We start from the raw sequence: 17537 nt of genomic DNA on the forward strand, positions 1-17537 counted from the left end.
AGTGTTCTTTGTCCTGTCAATTTAAGTGAACTGTCCTCACCCAAGAGGTGTCCTGGGAGCTCCTGCACTTCCTCTTCTCCACTCCAAGAATGAATCCCACAAAAACGCTCACACTACACATACACAGTCAGCTTGTGCTTTTTAGCATCATGTGGGAGGTTGGTGCATAAAAAATTAAGGGAAAAGTTCCTTTCAGTCCTCACTGGATTAAGAATAATGCCTCCCACCCTACTTTCAGACTTCTGTACCACAAACACAAGTTTTACTGTCCTTTGTTTGCTCAGTCTAGCTCTCTTCTAGTTTATTAAATTTGTTATCTAGAGCAACAGCAGAGACACTGCTAGTTTTAATCTACCTACAGGGGTTATCTTCTAGGTCCTTAGTATTCCACTAATTCAGCAACAGAAAGGGACATAATTCATATTTGTTTAAATATTTATGAATAATTTTCTTTTTTTACACTTCTATAATCATAATTTCTTCCCAGACAAAAGCTCTTGTAACAGGACAGTTTATCATCTGTGAAATCAGGAGGTTAAGAAACAATACTAATCACCAAACACTAATGAAACAGGTGTGGGTAAACAAATTACTTTCCCCAAGATCACCCAGAATACGTAATCAGTGTTTCCAAAAATGAGTTTAGAATTTGTATGTGCTCATACCAAACTTATACCAATCAGTGAACAGTTTGAATTCTACAAAACCCTAATGAACTGGCAAAATAATTTAAATTTAATGCTGATTGTGTGTTTGCACAGCTAGGTAATGGTAAATGCACTGAAAGAATAATGAATTGTAATTACCAGTAAAGTGAATTTCTTACACCTGTGGAAATTCAAGGACAGTATCTTCTGTAAGGGCTTGCTTATAGCAAGGGGAAGAAAAGCAGCTGAGTTCAGGTGTACCTGGGAACTGGGCATGAAGGGTTAAGTTTTTAGGTACCCACATGTTAAACTTTGAGAGATTATTTAAATTCTTCAATTCCCTGAGGCTGAGCAACTCCCAAAGCTGAAATGAATTGTTTTGACCAGAACCAAAAATCACAGAGCTGAAGATGCTGGCTAGTTTAGGTCTGTGGTGTCAGGCCCATGTTTTTTAATCATTGACTATGTTCATGCTAGAGTTTACAAACACCCTAAAGATACCTTTCCTTTTAGACATATTTTCTTTTTTCTAATTCCTGAAGTTATTTTTGGGCTTTATCATTACCTACACCTGCTCAGGTTATTTGTGCTGTATAACATATCAGGACAAAACAAGTCTGACTGAGAGCAGCATCTATAACATGCCAAGAGCTGTTTAACATTCTCTTTGTGAGAACAACAACAAAAAAAACCAATTAAATATGCATGTTTCACAATTTCCAATCATAAGACACAGTTAAGTCATATCTAGACTGACCACAGATAATTATCAGCACTAAGTTATTTTAGCATGTAAAAATATTACTAAAGTGTCACTAATTTTGCTTAATCAGCATCCAGATATTTTAACTTAGCACCAATTTTATGCACTTAATTCCCTGTTTATATCATTAAGAGCACCTCTGTGATGGAGATCACCTATGTGATGATGCTTTAGATGCAGCAAAATGCTTTAGTGCAATACAGCAGTCATTATTTCAACTTAAAAAGTCACTATTGATCTTAAAAAAACCCCAAACATTAGAAAGCTCAGAGCTAGCTCAGAAGAAATGACAGGGAAAAAAAGGGCAGAAAGTGTCAAAAGAGAAGATATTGCACATTAAGATTTCCAACACCTTCTTATTCCAAATGGAAATGAGTGCTTAGCAGTAATGCAGCTGAATTCAAGGACCAAGACAGGTTTTCCTCACAGTTAAATTATTTATGAAATGCAGACTGGATTCTACCTTTTATTCAGGCAGAGTTATCTACTAAAATTCTCATTGTTATCTACTAAAATTCTCACTGCTATTTACATGTACTTATCAGAGAATTAAAAGGGAGGTTTTTTAATTGCAAAAGGTGGAACCAAATTTTTTTTTTTTTTTTGCTGTTTACATTACCTGTAAAGTAGCTGGGACTAGATGTTCTTTTCTGTTAAAAAATTAGCCAGCCTACTTTGAAAGCAGCAACACACTTGCTTTTCATTGACAGAAAATATTTATTTACAAGGGCATTTACATTTAATGATAAGAAAAATATAGTACAAGAAACATTAAAAAATGAACAGCAATTTTAAGAAAATCTCTCATGCTTCATAACATCAACATCTGCCAGGAGCCAAACCCGCACTCCCTCAGGAAGAGTGTCCCAGAGTTTCCTACTGCTTGTTTTCTGGCACCTTCCTCAGAGTCCCTGGCACTGGATCTGACAAAGCCTGTGCTGCCTCTAAGGAGTGTTGGGTGTCTGGAGCCCCAGGCAGGACTGAGCTCATCCAACACAGCAAGGGGAGAACAGGAGAGAACAGAACAGGGGTGAGCACAGCTGTGCCCAAGAGTGGAACAACACTGGTCCTTCGAGGGCAGAAAAAGCATCAACTCAACAGATGAGAAATTCCATTATTTTGTCAATCATGAGGCTGCAGTTTCAATAGCTTTGTGGCCTCACATCTGGGTACAGAATCAAATTGCTGGGCAGTATTGTTTTGTAAAAACAGACCAAAATATTTTCTACATGAAAACCTTCCCAGTCAAGTTCTCCCAACATGAACCAAACAAGTGTTTTGGAGTCTGCCTAGAGCCCGTACCATCAACTTAAAAAAGCCAAAGCAGAAAAAATTTATTTGATAAGAATATCAAATAATTGGAAGCCTCACAGTGACAGTTTATGTCAAAGTAACCACTGAACAGTCAGAACACACACTTAATATTTCATGAATCAAGAATGAAGTGAGGCCTGAGTTAAAAACTGGTGCCTGAAGCCAAGCTTCCAGGAACTGATGGCATTTTAAGATGAACTGAACCTAGAGTAGCTTCAGTGGAGTTTTCTAAACACAGACTAAGAAATTAATTCTGGGCACTAATTGCTGAAAATGATAACTTGGTGTGGTTACCTCCTGCCAACAGGGAGTCACAATCCCCACCTTGCCACCAGCACTCTTCTGCCAAGCCCTTCCCTGTTACACCTGTGTGGCACCATTAAGTGTCACAAAAAGTTTGTGACACTTTGTGACATTTGAAATTTGATAGTTTTACTAAAACTACAGGAAGTAATGCAAAGAAGGAATGTCAAAACCACAGTATCAATTCAGACGTATTCTGAAATTAACTTGAAGCTAATAAAGGAACTTTGGTGCATCCTAAAATTCAGCCTGGCAATTTAGTTAACAGAGAGGAAAGGAAGGAAATCAGGGCAGACACTGCAGAGTTTAGTACCTCCCTGTCTCTAGCTCTCTGCTTTGACCAAAATTTTGGTCAAGGTTCTAAGTGGTAAAATCAGAATAAGCCCCCAGCTCTGGGAAGAGAACAATGACTCTCAGAAAATCAAAGAGTAACCATTAGTATTAATTTCCAGTAATTATTTCCTTTAACATCCTGCTGGATACTCATTTGAGTTCTGCTGGCGATTATGGCAGTTGCAAGAGAAAAGAACAGCCCAAATCCCTAATTTAGAGGTTAATTCAAGTTTCAAAGAAACCCCTGTGTGGCCACATGACCAGAGAATTCTCTCAGCAAGCTGCAAAAAACTAAGAAAAGTATTTGTGGATCTCAGTAAAAGAAGTTACAAGAAGTCTTCTCTTGATAGACCCTTACTGCCAAGTGTACCCAAAATCTTTTAATAAAAACACCCAACACAGAAGGACTACCAAGATCTTTCAGTTAACTTGGTATTCTTTAACTGGAAGAATTTTTTCATGTTAAGATAACAGGGCAGCTTCCTACCTATTTAACATCCCTTTGGGAGAAGAACTATCACCTGTCAGTCAAGTAAATGACTTTTAAAGACAGCCATGATCATCTGGCCAGACCCAGATGAACACTTGTCCAGCCAGGTGCCTTTTTTTTTTAAGGGACAGCACTTCTACAGAAATGCTATTTTTCTTCTTGCCAGCCAAAAAATACACATAAGCTATTTCTGACAGTCAGTTACCATTACAAAATATCTCATAATTATGAGCCCACTATAATGTCAAGCAAAGAAATATTGAGTTTAGGTACACAGAAGCTGGGGAAACTATTTTCTTTGGTTGTAGGGCAAAAAGTGCATGACTGACAATACTCCCAGTATTAATAAACAGCAGCAGGCCTGGGCTGAAGTGAGGGGGCAGACAGAAAGATTATTATAGAGACTGCAGGAAAAGATTTGTGTCAGTCAATAATCCAATTAGCAAGTGTAAAAGATCCAAGAAGGGATATGAAGACAGAGGCCATTCAATTTGCTCTGTGCATTTTGCAATGCCACCAAGGCTGAGCAAAGTGGGAAGCAGCAGGTGCACTGAAATAAACTGCTGGCAAAAAGCAGAGCACTGGCTTACAAAGCACTGCTCTTCCTGAGCAGACAGAATTCTCATCTCAAGCAGAAAGGGCCAATTTTCAAGCCAGTGAAATACAAAAGGGCTGAAAAATTACAGAGACAGAAACCCACCCAATGAACAGAGTACCATGAACTGGAACAGAAAAAAATCTGGCATGTAATTATCACATGTAATATCACACTACTATACAGGCATGTTTAATCTAGCTATGATTTTGGGACAAATGAGAAAAAACACAGCAAAATTAAAAAAAAAACAATCTCAGTGAAAAAGTGTAATTGAAATGCAGGAGACAAACAATGATTTGAATAATGTTGCAGACACCTAAGAGAGAGAAACCCTTCATTTGAAATTTTAAGCAGCAGAGATGAGGTCAGGCAAGAGACAGAAACAAGGAATGTTTTCTGTCTTACTTTAAATTTCTGCACCATCTGTGGTCTCATTTCCTCTTATTTTCCTGACTTTCCTGTATCACCGCTACACTCCCAGTCCTCTCTTTCTTGCCGCCTACTAATTCTGAAATTTAAGAAAATCTTTCCCTCTTTTAGATTTAAAAATAACACTGCAGTTCCTGAGTAAGTAGAGAAATACAGATATCTTTTAATTCTAAAAAGAGGTCCCTCATTAAACAACTGTTTTGCAGGGTGGCTGTACAAGTATTTACGAAGCTGCCTAAAGTTCTGTGCATCCCCCCCATGCATCATTTAAAATTCTACAAGCACATGAATGGATCTAAAACAAAGCTCTTCACATGTGACTGAACAGAGAGACAGGGAAAAATATGATGTTCAAAACTTACCAGGGATTTTGTGCAATAAAACCTAACAAAGAAAGGGAGAGATGTCAACAGGAAGAAATGGGATAAAATAACCAAATAATACTTAAGTAACTCAGATATATCAAAACCAGGAGGGAAAAGATACAGAGAACATGTAAAGATAACATATGTGGGCATGAGAAGAAAGGCAAAGGGGCTGTCACCAGTTTAAGTGGGTTCCCAAACTAAAGTGCTGGCAATAATTTCTGGAAAATCCTGTCCTCAGATTCATTCACTAACATCACACAGGGATGTGAACAAAACAAGAGAGATGCGATTTTTAAAGTGCAGGGAAAAAATTGCTGCTACTACTTCTTAGTGTAAAAAAAAAAAAAAATAGGTGTGACACAGTTTCCTGTGACAACATATTAGAGAATGTTCTTTCCAGACCAGAACAGAGGAGACAGGAATCACATACATCCCACCACATCAGGCTATGGAGAGACTAAATACTTCTTCCAACCCTTCTGTGCTTCTGGAAGTCACTAGGAGTTAGATTTTTTCACTGCCAGCCTCAAAGGAATAAAAATATCTGCCAAGACATGAATATTGTTCCCCTCTGAGATGCAGGTTATAACTGAATTTGTATTTGAGCCTACAGGGACATGTACCCAGCAGCATGTTACAAATTCCCAAAAGAAGAAAAAGAAATGATGCAGAATTTGGCAGGAAAGAATCCTAAAAGCCTACTGAAACTGTAACTGCAGTGTTATGTTCTCATGAAGTAATCAGAGCTTCCACAGGAAAAAATGTTGATTGGGACAGGAAAATTACTCCTCAGAAGCAGAAAAATCTTCAAGTTCAGTGCTACACCAACAGCTCCTGGCTGGTATTGCACACCCCTCCATGTTAGCACCAGATACATTGTCTAATATTTCAAAATGAAAATTCCTTAAACAGAATACTTAAACAGAAACTTGGGTTAGTCAAAAATCTTACATTTAGAGGAAAAATAAGTTAGTCTGAAGTACTTTATGAACTAAAGCTATTTTAGAGCTTTAAAAAAACTTTAAAAAATTTTATAAAAAATTCTAGACAATACACAGAGCCAAAATTCTAGAGAATACATAAAAAGTTGAATTATATGGACAAAAGAATTGCCAAGACAGATAATGTCCATCTATTCATAAGTCCACACAGAACAAAAAAAGAAGTTTGACCATCTCTTCAGCAACACTGAGAAAAAAGAAACTTCTCAGTTTTTCTGAAACAATGATCTTGCCTCCAGAATTTTAACTCAGTCTTCTTTGATATGTGATAAGCACAACAGGAAGAATATTAATACCAGAGATTTTAATTATTGCCATTCTGGAAATACAAATTGAAAATATTAACAAGTTATCTATGGGGCTTTTTTTGCCTGGATTTTGGACCATTATTATACAAAACCAGCACCACAAAAGATACCTGCTAAACTTCAAATCATCTGCAACTGTGTAAAAAATGTGGCTCAAACCACCAAAAGAAAACATCAATATGATGTATTTTAAATTAAAGGCAAAAAAGAAAAATTGGTTACTGGGATGATGTGGTTCAGAAAGAAGCTTTTTCCTAAGGAATCTTTAGATTCCTCTCAGTGCTTTCTGTAGCAGCTTTTAAAATTTTTCATCTTACACACATGGAAAGGAAGAAAATACAAAATATCTTTCCAGTCTCAGAAACGTACAAACCAGTTCCCATAACCACAATGGACTGGGTTCATATATGAAGCTCCAGAGACAGGAGACAGCTAAAAAGCAAGTGCTCTTGGGAAGATGGGAAATGTGGAAAAGAACAGGCAGAAGGAAGGAAGCAGGTTAAGCACAAAAATAATGAGGGGGGGGATCATGGCCAGGATGAGGCTGCTCTCCTGGCCTGGAGGGGAACTGATCTGTGCTCCCCAAATAAAACACCTTTTACAGTGCTGTGTGTGATGTTTGTAGCTAAGCTGAGGAATGTGAAAGTGCAGGATTTATCTTCTAGGAAGTTGGACTTTAGAAATCTTCTGGAAAATAAAATTACTGATTAAGTGAATCAGTGCTGTGGGGGAGGCAGGAAAAAAAGTCACCTCTTCACTTGCACAGATAAATTTCCATACATAGTCTCATAAGCATAGACCAAAGAAAGATGAGTATCATGAGAGAAGATGGTATAATTTCTGTTTAAGAAAGACTAGGTAAGAGCATGTCATTGCTACTAAAGTAATCCACTGAAGAAACTGAAAAAAAACAAATATATTGGTTGGCCAAATGATGCAAGTGCTGCCAAATTTACATTTTGATTTTTTAATATTTCTGTTAACACAACAACTCTGTACTGGGGAGTAAAGTGTATTTTTAACCTTAAAAAGTTAACCCCCCCCCAAAAAAAGAAGCTTTAGAGGTATAATCCCATGTCAACAGTTTATTTTCAGTGCAAATAAAATACAGTTATTGTTTTAGTACACAGAATACACCTCCATTAGGCTGGTCTGTTTTTGGAATACACACTCCCATGTGAATTATCTGGTGAGCAGCTACAAGAAGCACTGCAGGGAGAGGGCAGCAGGCTGGGAACAGCTGACCCTACAGACAGGAGCTCCCTGTGCTGAGCCTGGGCTGGGAGCACTGCAGCAGCAGCAGAGCCCTGATCCCCCTGAGACAGCACTCCCTGTGCCCCTGCATCCCTGCACTCACCCAGAAAGCACTGGGGACTGGGCTCTGCAGTCTGCATGACACACATCCATGGCAAAGCAGCAGGAAATATTCCTGCATCATGTACAAAGGAGTAAACCTTCCCAGAAGGTTTTGTTCTATTAAAGTTATAGAGCCTGATCATCTATCAAGTGGTTTTAGGAAGGCTTTTCTGCTCTTCTGTGAATTAAACTTTTTTTTTTTAAGGGGGATAGATTTTCAGAATTATTAGTGCAATTTATCATATTTTACTAGCAGGTAATTTGTTCAGGCTGATTGGAACTAGAATTAGGAAAAACATCTGGTGAGCAGATCACACCACCTGAAGCAGCTGGGTGACCATTCCCAGCCCTGCAGATGTCCAGCCCACAGAAACTGCAATCCAAGAGCCATGGACAGTAACACACTGAAAAATTAATTATCTCCTCACCCCTAAGCTCAAGTTCCTCCTGTGCAAGGACTGCAAGGAGTAGATACATCAGGAAAACCATTCTGATATTCTTCATGTCTAATAAATGTAACATTAATTGCTAAGGTTTTTAATATGGCCCTTTATGTCAAATTAAATTCTAATTTAAATTCCCCACACTGTTCCCTTTCATATACCAATAATGAACCATGCTTGTCAGTTACTTGTGATAATTGCTGCTGCCAAGTATTTCTCAGAAAAATTGCCTCATGCCTATTCCTTACTTGCAAAATGAGTTGAAGTAAGTAAACTTACTTACCAAGTAAATTATTCCATCTTACAAAAAAGTTTAAAAAGAACTTCTTCAAATACCAACATTCTGTTAGAACAAGTCATTAATTTGGTAAATAAACATTGTGCAATGGGTTAAAAACAACTTGTGGAATACCCAGTAAGTCACTTCTGTGGAATAAACCCCCAAGACTCAGAACCTTCTCTGAATTTCAGTGAATTACTGTGATTTGTTACACCTGTGGAAGGGATGATACCTGAGATGACAGAGTTGTGCAGGAAATAATGCAGCTTCAACCACTGCAGATTAACTGCCAGTATTTCTAGCCAAGTTTACTGGGAACAGACATCCTTGTGGTGCAACTGCAGACTGAAACACCCACACTAAGTGCTCTTAGGGACAAAGACTGGATAATCCTTGAAGAATTCTGTGATGCAGGGAACAGAAAATGGCAGGAGAGAGAATCAGGCAGCGTGTGCAAAGCCTGTGAGCGAGCAGCACGTGTTCTCCAGCCAGGAAGGGGTGGCTGCATCCCTCCAAACATGGCTGGCAGCAGTGCACCTGCTACTTAAAGCTCCAGTTTTATGTCACCACAGGAATTTTAAATCAATACAAGCACAAAAATCCCTGATTGCATTTTTAGGAAAGCCCTGTTTAAAACTGCCGGCAAATGCAATACGTACTACAGAAACGACACCTCCAACGTGCTTGCGTAGGTGACTGGAATGAGCTTTTCTTCCTCCATTCCTTTAGGAGCATGGGATATTCCTGACAAACTAGGAGTAGTGTGAAACAAAGAACCTACCTTTGCCCTAAGAATAACTGCTGAGTAATTAAATGTAATAAAAAACCTGTCTTGTTGGATTTAGCTTTTTACATTTGTAATTGTAACACCATGTGCTCACTTGTCTCTGGAGAACATTCTCCTTTTCTTCCAAAAGGAAAATGGCAATCAAGAGTAATCCATATTCACCAATATTATCAATATTCCTAAGGGCTAAATTTAGCAAAGCAACCAAGAGAATAATGCTTTTGTATGGCTAAACAGAAAAAACCTTTTACAGTCATTTTAAGTAGGTGAGTCCCTGCTAGGGAAGCAACAAAGAGTTGTTGCTTGAAGATTTAAGGGCATAAAGCAAGATCTGCAGGGAAAATGCATCTTATTATCCAACTACATCAGCTGACCTAAAATGAGCAAGTTTCTGTATCCTTAAGAAGGGCTGGTCTAGCCTTTAAAAAAAAATCAAAAGCAAACAACAAAACCCTACTGTTTTCTCTCAGTGTATCAGCTGGTCCAATTAAAACCACTATTTCTGCCTATGAATTATGCATGGGTAAGAAGAACAGAAGGCAGACAAAGAAAAGGCAAATTCTTCTTGACCAGGCACAAACAGCAAGCAGTAACACCCAGCACTCTATCAAGCTATCAGGCTCAGTAAACCCTTAGAAAACAGAGCTATCTTGCCAACAACTGGAAGTACCTAAGCTATACAGAAATAAGCTTTATAGCTGTCCAGATCGTATTTCCCATGTGCAACTGTACTTTGTTCTCTATTAATTACAATTCAGATGGGAGAATTTTGTCTGCAAGTTTTGTAACGTGTGGTTATCCCTTTCTAAACTCAGTTGTAGTAAAAACACCAAGACAAATCTGGTCTGCACTTTTCATGTTTTTAGACAAAACAACTTCTAAAACTAATTTTTTTTTTCATTTTAAGATAACTGCAGTCTCAAAGTAATATTTAGTAATGTGCAGTCTTCTGTTAAAATGCATAAACTCAGAAATTAAGTAATTTTGGTTTAGACATTACAGTCAAGACCTGGAAGAGGTGTGGGAATGAACAGTGAAATATATACTCTGTAAACCAGTTCTTACTTGAAAGAAAAAGAAGAAAAAAGATAGGTAACACCCATTTCACCTGGATGTAAAGGCTTATTTTTGTAAACACAGCAGGTCTACTTAGGGAGTCTCTGGAGAAGCTGGGAATGTGATCCAGAGAAATGCAGCTTCAGGAACACTAATGTACACAGACAAATCTGGGCTGCTCTAGTCCAAAGAGTAAAGCATGTACCTAAATCACTTTTTTCTTCTTATTTTTTCTTTTAAAGCAAACACTTTCAATTTAATTGTGCACGGATTTTACAGCTTTACAACACAACCTGCAAAGTCTTTTTCAAGACTGCATAATTTTGACACATAAAAGAAAGCAGCAAATGAGTATTAAGGTGATAAAATATACCACTGGGGCCATTATAGATGCTTATATAAAAATTATATATGCAAATCTAACAGTTACATATATTTAGTGCATATTTATATATATATATAAATAGATATTGGTTTACCTCACTTACTACATCAGCAGAAGCTTTAAAGATGCTGACAGCACATAATCACACCTTCCATCTTATTTGCAACAAGGTTTTAATGCTTGTAGGACACAGGAAGTTCCGAAACTTCAGTGATGATTACTCTAACATACTGTTAGCTCCTAAGGAATGATGAAACATTTAGCATCTCTAAAAAAAAAGACCCACTAAACAAGAATCCTTTCCAATCCACATAATGTGCATTTTCTCAAGCATGTTAAAAGCTGCCAGAAAAATAGACTAAAAAAATAGAATTTTTGATTATCCTTTCAAGATCAGTTCCTTAGGTCACATATGGACAGCTGAATCCCACATCAGGAGGATTTTTACTGGCTTTGGCAAAACAGGGGAATTCAGTATAATTCAGTACCCCAGGAGCTCTGGGTAACTCAGGCTGGAAGAAATCTCCAAAGTCTCTTGGTCAATCAGCTGCTCAAAGCTACGAAGTCAGAGCAGGTTATTCAGGGATTTATCCAGGTTCAGCATGAAAACTTCAAGGACAGAGACTGCACAAGCCCAAGAATTTAGCAAAGCTCTCACACTCTTTTACTGCCCTAGTAAGAGACCAGGTGAAAAAAAAGACCCTGAACATGAGACCATCTCTGCAGTGAAAATGGCCTTTTAAATGTGTTTTCCACTGGATAAGAAAAGGAGACAAACTATTTTCTTTCTTAGAACTTTTAAATTTACTATAATATTTATTTTTATAATGGCTACATATCTGGGACATCAATGAGTTTGAACACATTTGAACTTCTGGGGATTCCCATTAAACTTGTACTTAAGTGGGAAATTACATATGAATATCATCTCTACATCAATTTGTGCTACATATCTCCAAATATTAAAAAATGGTGAAAATTTCCTTTTCAAAGGAGAATATTTTACTCTGTCAAACAGTTTGGGACGAGTGCCTCCCACAGAAGGTTGGAAGGTGGAATATCAGCCCTTCACTGAATCCCAAGATGACATTTAGACTTTTTTTAGTCTTTGAGGGTAATGATTATTTATAAAGCCAGTAGGAACCTCAACCTCTGATGAAAAATAGATCTCAAGGAGCACTAGGTTTTGTGTTAAGGTCTTTCTATCCAAATCCTGAGGATTGTAAATATGTATCAGAGCTACTACTTCCTTAAATCTAAACATAGAGAAAAAAAATAAAGCTGAATAAGGCTACCCTGGAGAGGAGAGAAGGAAGTCAGCTATAAAGAGAAGTTCAAGTGTAAAAGCATTGTATAATTATTTAAACTTGATTTCCCCAGCATATAACAATATACTGCTAATAATAGGATTCTGAGCTCCGTTTTTTTCATCTGTTCATTTTACCCTTTGAGAACTAAAATAGTTACAGTAATTATAGCTGTATTACAGCTACTAATTTATAAGGTTATAATGACTCTCTTTAGAGGATTTTTTAAAAGTGATAAAGTTCAAAATATAATATTTTAATACAATAGCTACAATATTTTCATGCTCTCCATCATTCTAAATAAACAGGTAGAGAAAAAGACCCACTGTACATGTGGTAGAAAATGCACATCTGCCAGCACACACAGAAAGCTGGGTTTGTTTTTTACTAAAAGGTATTTTTCTTCCCACTATTAAGCAGCTAAGGTAACTCATTCCTCAGCTTTTTTGAATGAAAATTTGAAGTTTACCCTCCAAGATCTTGGTGACTTGGAAGAAGCACCTGTTACAGTCCTGTTAATGTTCAGCTTTTCAGGCTCATATTTATATATGGTGAGTTCCCTTTAAAAACTAATTTTGGTGAGCAAAAAGTTTCAGACAAAATTTCTATAAATGGTCAGAACCAGATGAAGATCACCTTCTGTCTTCAATGACAATGTAAGTAAAATATTTGCAGTTCTGGTCTACACCAGCAAATTAAACTGCAATGATACAACTACTTCTCTCTGTGGCTGTAGTTACATCTGGAACAGCTCTCACTACATAAATCCAGTGGGGCAAAATCAATGCATACACAATATGACAAATATTAAGAAGATACTGTCTATATTAAAAAATATATTAATAATATAATAAAAATAAAATTAATAACTAGCTGATGCATTTAACTGGATGGCTTGTGTAATGTATCAAAAGAATGTTTTGCAGAACTAGAAATATCAGATGCTTCCACTGAGTTAGTAATTACAAGCAGTAATCTAAACTGTCTGGGATAGAAGAATTGTCAAACCTTGTCTGTGAAACTTTTTATAAGACAAATATATTTTGAGTATTTTTAGACTTCTCCTGTACAGTTAGACTTGTCATACTTACAGGTGTGCTTCTTTGAAGCTAATACACCTAACAGCCCTAATACTTTTGAATTTAAAAAAAATCTCTCCCTAAAAACCTTCCCTTTAGAAATGAATAAAAATTTCATGACAGTTACTTTACCTGCAAGACACATTTATACTTTCAACAGCAAAAATCAAAATGTCTTCCCCAAGAAGTGTTTTGTTTTCAACAAAAAGTCTTATCTGTGAGTAGCAAAACTAAGTGGCAATTTGTATTTTCACTGTGAGATAAGGATCAGTCCTTGGAAAGTTCTGGCACTGAAGTTTGTAAATAAGTCTTGAGTAAATGCTTGTATGCTTTACCTACCCAGCTACCTTCTGCAGAAGCACACACAGGTACCTTGGTCATACTCCCAGCTGAAGTGAACCAGAGCTAACCTTAGAGCTGAGGAGCCACTTCAGATACTTCAGTTTTAGAGCTGTAAAATGACAAAACTTAAAAAGAACAAAAAAAAAAATTCCACATAGCTTCACAGGGACTACTAAAGAAGACAAGGAATTTTAATCAGGTGGTAGAGATAGCTTTTCCTAGGTGCAGTGAGAATGATGGTATCCCTCCCTCACTGAACAGCACCAAGCTGGGCAATCACCAACCACATGAACTTAACCAAGGGCAACTGCTGGGTTCTGCACTGGGACAGGGCCACCCTGGCTGAGTGTATGACTGGGGAATGAGAGGCTGGAGAGCAGCTGTGGGAGTCCTGATGGATGGCAAGCTGAACATGAGTCAGTGGTGTCCTGGCAGCCAGGAGGCCCAGCCATGCCCTGGGGAGCCAGGCAAGGGAGGATTGTCCTGCTCTGCTCTGACCTGGGGTGGCCTCACCTCGAGTGCTGGGGCAGGTTGGGGCACCACAAGGTAAGACATGAAGTTTCAGACAGAGTTCAAAGGAGGCCATGAGGATTGTGAAAGGTCTGGAGGGGAAACACCTCCCATGTGGGGGCAGCTGAGGTCATTTGATCTGTTCAGCCTGAAGAGACTGAGGGCACCTCACTGCAGCCTGCAACCTCCTTGTGAGGGGAAGGGGAGGGGCAGACACTGATCTCTTCACTCTCATACCAGTGACAGCACCCAGGGGAACAGCTAGAGCTGAGTCAGGACAGGCTTATGCTGGACACCAGGAAAGTTTCTCACCCAGAGGATGGTTGAGCACTGGAGCAGAGTCCCCAGGAAGTGGTCACAGCACCAAGCCTGACAGAGTTCAACAAGGGTTTGGACAATACTCTGGGCAAATGCTGTGAATCTTGGGGATGCCCAGGACTAAAGAGTTGGACTCCGTGATTCCTGGGGGTCTCTTCCAACTCAGCACATTCTATGATTCACTCCATGTTCATCTTCAGAACAAACACAGAGCATGTTCCTAACTCTACTCAATCAGCTGGAGTCTCTACAAGCCCTGACAGAGAACACAAAATGTAAGAGCTATCAGGGGTACTGTTACCACAGAGATTAGCACAGATACACTCTTGGCACATGCTGCACTGCCCACTTGTGTCCACGTGTCACTCAGCCAGAAAACCCCTGCCTCTCCAGTGGCTGATCCAGTGACTCAGGTTGCCCAAAATTATTCACAAAATGCCCAGTGTGACTTGCCAAGTTCCACCACACCCCATTCCCATCCCCACACTCACACTGTCACCAGCTTTTCTCAATCCTTACACAAGCTGTTTTTAGGTTTTTCATATTGACACAGCCTCCACACTTGCCTCACATTTCCTATGCTTCTTATTTCCAGCCACCTTTCACACAGATTTATTCGGGATTCATATTTATCCCTTTTCTCCTGGTCTGTTATACAATCTCATTTCAGCAAATTCCCAGTTTAAATTTTGACTGTGTCTTCCTAAAAATGCAACGTATCACAAGCAGGATCAGCTTTCTCAGGAGGAAGTTAATGCCAGGCAGTTATGAAAGACATGGGAATAAAAGTCACTGTATTTTAGGGAAAACAGCAAGCTGTCTCCCCATGTCCCAGGGGCTGGCTGTCCCTAGCAACATGTAATCTCAAATATGAGATTATGGTACCATTCATATGATAAAACTTGATGCCAAGTGTCTCACTACTAAACCTAGAATAGCACTCAGAGCTAAATGTAAAAATAACAGGAAATAATTTAAGTATGTAGAATAGAAATGATGGAAATATCAAATTCTTTACAAGGTTTATGCTTACCTAGATGCACAAAAGCTTTTAGTGCAGTAACTGGAGGATATAAAAAGATAAAAGTTAAATAAAGAGTTTTGTTTAACTTGTGCAAGCAGCATCAAGAAGCCTGCAAGGCGAAGTTTCTAAGGACTGACATGGATTATTTTCAGCAAGGAACTGTGTTTTTCTACTTTCTGAAGAGTGCCACCACTTACTCTAAAAGAGCTTCATTTTATCTGTGCTCTCTGAGGAAACAGAATAGACTCTCAGAAAAATAGAGTCCTGTAAAAATCTAATTAATGAACAGCCCAATTCTGAGTATTCATCCATGCAAGACTTTATCAGAGATGAGTTACTAATAGAACTGGCTTAAGGCTAATTGCAGATAAATTTTTTTGTTGAGAACTTTTGCTATGACAGATACTGGTGAGTAGATACCCAGAGGCCACCATCCTCAGTGACACCCAACCTGCCTCCTTTTCAACAACCACACTTGTGCTGAGAAAGGAAGACTGGTAACACCTTAACATCAGCATTCAAATGTGTCTATAATTTAGGATTTTATCATTACTATCAACGTGATCTGCTTAGATGGTGTTTTTCTTCCTCCACAATCATGAGTAGTGTTGAATGACAAAGCTCTCAGCTGCAACAGAGGCTCTCACTGCAGGTGGGTCCTGAGCCCTACACAGATTATTGGGCACAATTATTTTTAATTCCATGTGAAGTCACAACTAATGGAAATGAAGTTCTCATCCCTCAAGTATTTCTAACTAACAATCTGCAAAAAATAGTTTCACCTAGTTCAGTATTTATCTGCCCCTTGCAATCAGCAGATACACAAAAGGAAGCAGAGGCAAGAAATCCTAACAATGCAGAGAAGTTCTTATGGAACCATCCTGTATTTCAGCAGCATTGAGAGCTGGCTGTCCTGGTTTCTCTGAGGTTTCTCATTATTCCTCCAAGCTTAACAGAATAGATGGGTTACAAATATTAGTGCAAAATTTGCCCTTGGGCTCAATATAAGTGACTGTAAAACTTTCAGCTTCAGGACAATTTTAAGGGATGAAAATATTTCAAAGTTGAATCTGAAATTATCCCTTTCTAGCACAGTGTCTCTTCATTCTTGTCTCATGAAAAGCCTTGACAGAAATGTGCAGTGTAACTTTTTTATAGCACAGTGCTGTGGTTCATGTCTTGTGATTTCTTTTACAAGTTCCTAGAGAATTCTGTGTATTTCCTATTAGTTTTCAGAATTTTCAAAACACTGGTTCTAGGTAAGAATCAGAACTCTAGGACATAGTATGCTGTACACTACTCACAAAATGAACTACAGTTTTTAGGCATATCAGGTGCAACCAGCTCCAAGAGCAGTCTCCAATATCCTCTACTTCTCCTGGAATTGTTTTAGGAAGCAGAGTAAAAGCCTGAAGCTATCACTTTATCACCACCTTTTAATGACAGAAACCACCTCAACCTTGCAGTTCAACCCCAAATTTTTGTTCAATCCAGAACACTTCACAAATAGAAAGCTGATATAAGTCAATACAGCAGGGTAATTTCTCAGCTCTCAGAAGGATTTTTACTTCTAACACATAGAGAAGTGGCTATTTCAATGAAGCCTACCTATAATAGTTTCCTATGCAGACAAAAGCAATACATTTTAGTCCTGAAAGTCATTATCAGGAATAACACTGAGTTACCAGGTGACACCTGAACACTTTTTAGTAGCCTCAAGCAAGAAATGGGATTCTTCCCATCTAATGTAGGTGATATGCACCATCCTAACAAGCAGCAGAAACTGAGATTAGCTACAAGCTCAGAAAAGGGTATAAGTATTCCCACTCCAAGTCCCTGGTGCTGCTTAACTCTGAACAAAGGCTAGGGAAAAATGTTGTGTGATACCTTCCCCTTATGTAGCAAGAAATTGTGTACAATATTTGTAACTTTTAATCTCACAAAGGTAAAGGCATTTCCTAATGAGAGGAGAAAAGTGCATGAGACTATAAAGAGCCCACCATGCACAAAAAATCAAAGGAGCAGCAGCAGCAGGATTACTGGCAGAACATGAGCAGCAGAACAGCAGGGCTCAGGCATCACAGATTGTGCAAGGG

General features: G+C 38.4%; 1 protein-coding gene across 3 annotated transcripts in view; it reads right to left on the minus strand.

Annotated features, from left to right (window-relative positions):
- WDR33 (WD repeat domain 33) overlaps positions 1 to 17537 on the minus strand; it is a 52077-nt gene that overhangs the window by 23139 nt on the left and 11401 nt on the right. The window contains exon 7 of one of the 3 annotated variants that reach the window (XM_031060331.1): positions 5207 to 5261. The exons of the other annotated variants lie outside the window; for them this stretch is intronic. Coding sequence (XP_030916191.1) covers positions 5236 to 5261 — 26 coding nt within the window. The 3' untranslated portion in view covers positions 5207 to 5235. Of the gene's footprint in view, positions 1 to 5206; positions 5262 to 17537 lie in introns of those variants that run through there. 3 annotated transcript variants of the gene reach the window in all.

Source organism: Geospiza fortis, unplaced genomic scaffold (genome assembly GCF_000277835.1).
Source record: "Geospiza fortis unplaced genomic scaffold, GeoFor_1.0 scaffold118, whole genome shotgun sequence".
Lineage (NCBI taxonomy): Eukaryota > Metazoa > Chordata > Aves > Passeriformes > Thraupidae > Geospiza > Geospiza fortis.